Here is an 8,067-nt window from a genome sequence, read left to right on the forward strand (position 1 = left end):
TTCCCCAGGGTTCTGTCCTCGGTCCGCTCCTCTTCATTGTCTACCTCCTTCCACTCGGAAACATTTTCCGCAAATTTGGCTTACACTTTCACTGCTTTGCGGATGACACCCAGCTCTATCTCTCCAGCAAACCCGACGCTTCTCTCCCACCCTCGTCCCTCTCTCACTGTCTCTCAGAAATCAAATCTTGGTTCACCCACAATTTCCTCAAGCTAAACAGCAATAAAACTGAACTCCTACTCGTCGGTACCAAATCCACTCTAAACAAAGCCGACAGTTTCTCCCTCACAATTGATAATGCCACTATATCTCCTTCCCCCCAGGTGAAGAGTCTGGGTGTCATCCTTGACAGTTCACTATCCTTTCACTCCCACATCAATAACATTACCCGATCCGCTCATTTCCACCTTCGCAATATAAACCGCCTCCGTCCCTCACTCACTCCGCACACCACCGCTATCCTTGTTCACAGTCTCGTCACTTCCCGTATTGACTACTGCAACTCACTCCTCTTCGGTGTCCATCAAAAATTCCTCCATAAACTTCAACTTGTTCAGAATTCAGCAGCCCGGATCATCACGAGAACCCCCTCCTTCCATCATATCACCCCCATCCTCCGACAGCTCCACTGGCTTCCTGTCAAACTTAGAATCAACTTCAAAATACTTCTCTATACATTCAAAGCCATCCATAACCTTGCGCCCCCCTATCTGTCAGATCTATTTCAAATCTCCATTCCCTCTCGCTCACTCAGGTCCTCATCCTCCCTCCACCTTTTTCTACCCTCTGCCCGTCTCAGTACAATGGGGTGCAGAGCCTTCAGTCGCTCTGCCCCCAAACTCTGGAACTCACTTCCTCCCAACATTCGTAATATTGACTCTCTTTCCTTATTCAAAACCCAGCTCAAAACCCACCTATTCAGACTTGCCTACCCGCCTTAAATCTTTCTTTATTTATTTATTATTTTATCTGTGTTTTACTATTGGTCTTGGCTGTACAGTGTCCTTGAGTGTTGTGAAAGGCGCTTACAAATGTGATGTATTATTATTATTATTATTACAAGCTGCAACTACAGACTGCTGAGTGCTAACAACTTCCGGTGACGCACTCACACGTCACTGTAGGTTAAAGATGACCTGCTTTATTTTATTTTCTTTTTTAAATACTTTTTGTGAAAGTGAGCTTGATTGTATGATTAGGGTGCAGTGTGCTTTAACACAAAAAACATATTACTAACATGCAAAGAGACACAAATGTTTGTTTGTTTGTTTGTTTGTTTGTTTGTTTGTTTGTTTGTTTTTTCCTTTACACACCTCGGATCAACTTGGGACCATCCGCGCTCACACTCACCCCTAGGGACAATTTAGAGTGTTCCACTAACCTGCCACGCATGTTTTTGGAATGTGGCAGGAAACCGGAGTATACAGAGAAAACTCACGCAAGAAGAAACATGCAAACTCTACACAGGAAAGTCATAGCCGGAATTGAACCCTGCACCTCTGCACTGTAAGGCCGATGCACTAACCAGTCGACCTCCCGCCCCTGAAGAAAATGTCAAAATTTGGTGGGTCGTAGCTCTTTAAACACCTGCTCTAATTAACCTCAAATTTGAGATTTAGTGTTGTGCCATCACTATCAAAAAGCATCCATCCATCCATTTGAACATCCTTACTCCACACAGGGAGGTGGAACCCGGCACCTCTGCACTGTGAGGTTGAGCGCTAACCTCTAGACCACTGGACCACCCTATCAAAAAGCATACTAAGTTGAATTAAAATAAAAATCTGCTTGGTTAAAATGTTTAGGTGGCTTGAAATTACCCTCTCTTAATTCCAATGTCATATAATAATTTCATTAAAACTCAATTAAATTGAAATCATATACAATACAATACAATACAATACAATACAATACAATACAATACAATACAATACATTCAATACATGCTGATTTATATAGCGCTTTCACAACAGCGGCAGCTGTAACAAAGCGCTTAACAAAACAGTTAATAAAGTAAAATAATAAACACAACGCATAACATGAAATATGGACAGTCGTGCCTGTCCCATGGCATAACTGCCACGACTGTAAGAACATGTTGTACTAAGGGAAAAGCAGGATCCTGTAGCTAACCGGGTACTGCGGATCACCATTCATTAGCTACAGGATCACCATTCATTGATGCTTCGACCCTTATCTTGTAACATCTCCAACAGATGGGTCAGTGAACAGCGCCATCCTCCTGATATTTCCCATAGCCCCACTTTAGATTTTATTGGCTTTACAAGTCTTATCAAGTCTCTTTTACCAGGGCTGGAAGCTTGCCTTCTTTGCTTCCTCTGCTATATCCCTCATTGCCCTGTGAAATCTGGCAACGAGGGATAACTTAATACTGTAGGCGCAATGTTGACACTCCCTCAATGCCGCTTTCACCCACTTCAGCATGGTAGAGCTTTTGCAGTGCGTCACTTTCACTGCACTCTGCCACCAGGCCAGTGTGCTTTGCACGCTACCTGTCGTGAGCAGCCTCCAGGCCCTCTTCCCAGGCCACCGTCAGTTCAATGAGCAGGACAGTTTTTCTGGCTGGAGAACACAACCTGATGTCTGGTCACAAAGTGGTGTTGCTGATCTGCCTTGGGAATTGGAGCATGAATGATCAAATTCAGCTGTTGTGGTTTTAAATCAGATGCTCTTTTGACCATCTCAATCCCATAGAATCTGGTGCAAAAGTTGAACATTCTGCAACTGAAAATGTTGTGTATGTTGTATTGTTTGTCCAACCATGCTTGAACTTTGACGTGGAGCTATAGGGGAATTTATACAAAAGCAGAAGAAAAAGCTATGACAATTGTACACAAGGCTGGATTTCGCAATCATACAAATAACCTGTTTCCGAAGTCAAATGTTTTAAAACTGATAGATTTACAAATTTAAACTGGCACAGATAATGTATTGGGCGACATAAGCATAAAAAAAACGAGCTACCATTCCGAAATTAGTGAGTGGGACAATGTCTACAATTTGAGAGGAAACTATAACTTTGACAATGGGTGCGCTTGTACTAATCTCAGGAACTGGTGCATATCATCCTACGGAGAAACTGTATGGAATTAAATGGAAGATAAATTGAAGGAGAGAAGAGATGTTCAATTTTCTTTTTAATGTAGAATTCTTTATGCAAATTACCAAAGAGAGGAAAGGAAAGATGACTGTTTTCAATCTTCTGGATGCCAAGCAGTTTTTTCCCCTTTTTTGCTTGTACAACATTGCTTCGACTGATCTTTATTAGGCTATGCATTCTCACTGTTAAAAATGAAGCAGGACTGGAAAGGTGGATATGATTATAAAATTAAAATATACTATAATGTATATAATATACTGCTGTTTTCTTTTAGAATAGAAATGTGGGTGTTATGGATCTAGGACAGGTATGATCTGAACAAAGTGCCAGAAAAATACACTGACATTTGGGCGTATGTACAACGTGTGCTTATTTTCAATTTCTTCCTTTTTTCGGGGTAGGGAAACGACAACCTTACGAAGAGTCTTTACTTAGCATAATTCCATCGGAACCATTGCAAGCATTGCATCGGTGACACAATAAAGCTTTGGAACCAAAGGAGTTCTTTATTTGCCTGGGACGCAATAAAAAAGTGGGCGGTAACGCCCTCGTGTCGGCGATACTGGGCAAGCGCAAGTTTACTGTATCGTAGCAACCGGAGGAGCAAATCGAAAATGGTGGTAAGTTGTTTGTCGCCGAATTTTTATTATTCTGTTTAGCATTTACAGTATTACCGTTTCTGTCTGTAACTGTTTGGTAGGACGTCATATAACAATATTAACATTAGGCCAAACGCCGTATGGAATGATGATAGCGTCACTGCGTGTTCGGGTTTAAATCACGAGTGTTCATTCGAAAACAGAAAATCAACCAAATACTAGGAATGACAGTTTTTGTTCATTTGGTTTGTTTTTTGGTATTGTTTCCAGGGGAAAGCAACAACAATAAAAGAAGCCCTGACCAAATGGGTAAGTGGCATAAAGACAAGATTTTTGAAATTCAGTTACTCTATAAACTTTAACCTGTGTTTCGATAAAAGCTTGTAAACAGTGGACCAAAAATTGATTAGTATACCCGTGTTCAATTTGTGCTTCTTTGTGTTCAGGAGGAGAAGACCGGAGAGAAGAGCAGCGAGGCCACAGTTGTTAGGCTCTATGGTCAAATTCCTCCGATTGAAAAGTTGGACTCCACTCTTGGCAAAATCCCCAACTGCGAGTGAGGCATGAAAATGAACCATTTTAAAGCAAAGTGCACGTGGTCCCTCTGTCTAATGTATCTTGTCTGTCTGCTTGTCCATCCACCTGGCTGTCTGTTGGCCTCTTTTCTTTCCCTGTGTGCTGTATCATTCACAGAAAGCTGTGTCTGTCCACAAATTGCATTGACAAAATAACCAATCTAGGAGAACTAAGTAAGGACTTTATTACATAAAAACGTCAGGCGGCACACAAAACATATATTGAGAGTTAACATGGATTTATTCCTCTCTGTTTTTTTTCAGAAAATTTGAAAATTTTGTCACTGGGTAGAAATAATATCAAGGCCTTTACTGGGCTGGTGAGCGCATATACATTCAATTTTGTAAACATTTTGGTGATTTCAGTTTGTTTCACTTGCAACATTTTGTGATGATGTGGTTGTGCAAAAACATGAAAGGTGCATATTGTCTCGTGTGTTGTGGATTCCTGCAGGATGCAGTCGGCGACACATTAGAAGAGTTGTGGATCTCTTATAACCTGATCGAGAAAATGAAGGGTGTTCATTTGATGAAAAAACTTCGAGTTCTCTATATGTCCAATAACCTCGTCAAAGACTGGGGTGAGCTATGCTCCTAACGTCACCAAATGCAGAACTGACGTGCAAACCTCTAAAGCTGGCCACCATTCCCCCCGCCCCCCACATCATGATGACATTTTATTTTAAATGTTGGTTTGCAGGAGAGTTTTCCAAGCTGGCTGATCTCCCATGCCTGGTCGATCTGGTGTTTGTGGGAAATCCTCTTGAAGAGAAACACTCACCTGACGGAACATGGATGGATGAAGCTACTAAGAGGTTACCCAGACTGACAAAACTGGACGGTAAAGTATTTCAGCACCAGTATCTATTTAAAGGATTGTCATCTAACTGTCTGTAAATACGATATAATACGAAATACTATACTGATTCAAAAATCTTTTTGCAATGGATTACTACAAGGAACTGGAAGTTGACAAAAAAAAACACATGAAAACACACACACACACACACACACACACGCACACACACGCACACACACATGCGCACGCACACACACAATGTTTGTTTTGGAAGGAAAACATTTACACATGGAGTTTAGAATTCACGTTGACTTAACAAGGGTATTTTTACATAAGAACAACAAAAGAGAAGCAATTGTTATTTTGAATTGATGCATGGAGAGACTGCAACATTGTCAAAAGTGCCAGTAGTGGGCAGTGGACTGCAATTTTACCAGCTGCTTGCCCACCTTGAACTTGTGCACGTTCATTCATTCATTCATCTTCCGTACCGCTTGATCCTCACTAGGGTCGCGGGGGGCGCTGGAGCCTATCCCAGCTGTCCCCGGGCAGTAGGCGGGGGACACTCTGAATCGGTTGCCAGCCAATCGCAGGGCACACATAGACAAACAATCATCCACGCTCACACTCACACCTAGGGACAATTCAGAGTGTTCGATCAGCCTGCCATGCATATTTTTGGAATGTGGGAGGAAACCGGAGCACCCGGAGAAAACCCACGCAGGCCCGGGGAGAACATGCAAACTCCACACAGGGAGGCCGGAGCTGGAATCGAACCCGGTACCTCTGCACTGTGAAGCCGACGTGCTAACCACTGGACTACCGGGCCGCCACCTTGTGCACGTTATGAATACATTTCATCAGTGTTTATCGTATTCCGCAAAAGTGCTGTTGTCACCATGCTTGTGCTTTCGCATTTCAAAAACGAAAATGTAAGGTTGATTGAATAATCTAAATTATCCATAGTTGTGAGCGTGTAAATCGTTGGTTTTATCTTATGTATGACCTGTGATTTACTGGCAACCAGTCCAGGGCAAACATCAAAATGAGGACAAATGTAGAAAATGATTGAGACTCAAGCCGTATACAGTGTCGCTCAAATGGGAAGTGAGACTCCATTTTTTTCTGCTGCACGCATTTCTTTTGAGAAGGTTTATTCGTTCTACTAATGTATATTTGTGGAACCCCGCCCCTAACCGTTCCATCTCTTTTTTTAACGTTCTTCATGGTCTCAGTGGGTAACACCGCTTACTTCAGACATGGAGCCGGTGTTCAAACCCTGGACAGGGTGAACGATAACATCCACATTGGTCCTTTGGCAAGACCCTTTATACGCCAATTCATAACCACTGCCGGGTCCAAAGCTGGATAAAAATCGAGTGGGTTGTGTCAGGAAGGTCACCCGCTGTAAATATGGGGGCCACACATATCATAGAAGTGACTTGGTGTCCTTTATCCTTCTGTTCTGTTGATGGCGGCGCGGGCACCCGCAGCGGCTCCTCTTCTCTTTCTCCTGTGTTTGCACCGTGGTTGATTGGAAATAAATTTAATCTGTGCTCTATGTTGCACATAGAGCGCATTTGATAATAAAGTGGTCTTGAACTTGAACTTGGTGTGGTGCCCCTACAGGGAAAAGCTGAAAGTAGCTTCGTTTTTTTTTTTTGCAAGGTCTTTTTCTGTGTTTTCATTTCACTTCAGGCAAAATGTTGAAATGACACCAATTGGATAATTTAGTCTACAACCAAACATACATTTTTAGTGATCGAGAATGTTCTCAAGCACATACTGTACACCACTCTCGAGCTGAACCTTCTTCATGAAGGCAGTGCAAAGTCTACCAGCCCTCCGAAGGAAGATTCTCACTTTGATTCCACTGATTCCAGCACAATTACGTAGTTTCACCCGCAAGGAATGGAATGGCAATTGATCTATGCTTGCTTTGTACAGTGAATATGCCTTTTTTTCCCATTGTCTCCAGGGATTCCCGTCATCAAACAAGATGCAGGTGAAGATGACGACTGATGGGCTGCAAAACTACAAAAGTTCTCTTTGAAATTCATCGATTTGAAATTTCTTTTGGAAAATCTGATGTGACAAACCTGCCCTTAGTGTTAATCTTCTGTCACTCCCATCTCTTATAGAATGCCTCAGCTTTATCCTTTACAGCAAGCCCATGTATATTGTGGTTGAACTGGCTACACAATAATATATTCCACGAGAATAATCCTTTGTCAGGTGGTCCGCTGTAAAATTCATCACTACTTTTGATGGTTGACAATTTTGTAATTGCTTAGAAAACCAATCATGTTGACCCTAGTGTACCTTTTAAGATCATGAGTGTCCTGTGGAAATGATTCAATTTCACAAAATGGATCTGATACTTATTATGTATTAATTACAACGGCAGTACCTGTATATCCTTGTCTATCTATCTATGCCAGCAATTTACAGTGACAGGGAGAACAATGTAATGTTCTTGCTTAGATGGCAGAAGGAAAAATAAACCTGTGTATTGACCCGATTCTATTCATTCATTCCCATAACTCACGGCTTCCTGCCAGTATATTCACTTTGTGAACAATTCAAGGGGCTCAGATTTCACACTGAACAAGTCAATTTGGGGTTAAATTACCGTAAAACAGGCTCACCTTTATTTCAGTTTCTATACCTATTGTTACAATTTTGCTTGGTGGTGTGCCGTTACATAATTTTAAGGTAAAATGGTTGGGAAACACTGGATTCTAGAAAAGCTTCTTCTGAGGTTTTATAATGCTATACTTTCCCTGTGTAATACCCTTGTATAAGGGCGGCCCGGTGATCCACTTGTTAGCGCCTCACAGTGCAGAGGTACTGGGTTCAATTCGAGCTCTGGCCTCCCAGTGTGGAGTATGCATATTCATCCCGGGCCTGCGTTGGTTTTTTCCGGGTACTCCGGTTTCCTCCCACATTCCAAAAACATGCATGGCAGGCTGA

At 42.1% G+C, this 8,067-nt stretch overlaps 1 protein-coding gene across 1 annotated transcript; it reads left to right on the plus strand.

Moving 5' to 3' along the window:
* The first annotated feature begins 3,603 nt into the window (after positions 1-3,603).
* On the plus strand, positions 3,604-7,615 carry dnal1 (dynein, axonemal, light chain 1). The gene is made up of 8 exons (XM_052085871.1): positions 3,604-3,741; positions 3,991-4,029; positions 4,167-4,276; positions 4,414-4,469; positions 4,560-4,615; positions 4,750-4,876; positions 4,996-5,136; positions 7,073-7,615. The coding sequence occupies exons 1-8, from the start codon at positions 3,736-3,738 to the stop codon at positions 7,114-7,116; spliced, it is 579 nt and encodes a 192-aa protein (XP_051941831.1). The 5' UTR covers positions 3,604-3,735; the 3' UTR covers positions 7,117-7,615.
* The last annotated feature ends 452 nt before the right edge of the window (positions 7,616-8,067 follow it).

Source organism: Hippocampus zosterae, chromosome 14 (assembly GCF_025434085.1).
Source record: "Hippocampus zosterae strain Florida chromosome 14, ASM2543408v3, whole genome shotgun sequence".
Lineage (NCBI taxonomy): Eukaryota > Metazoa > Chordata > Actinopteri > Syngnathiformes > Syngnathidae > Hippocampus > Hippocampus zosterae.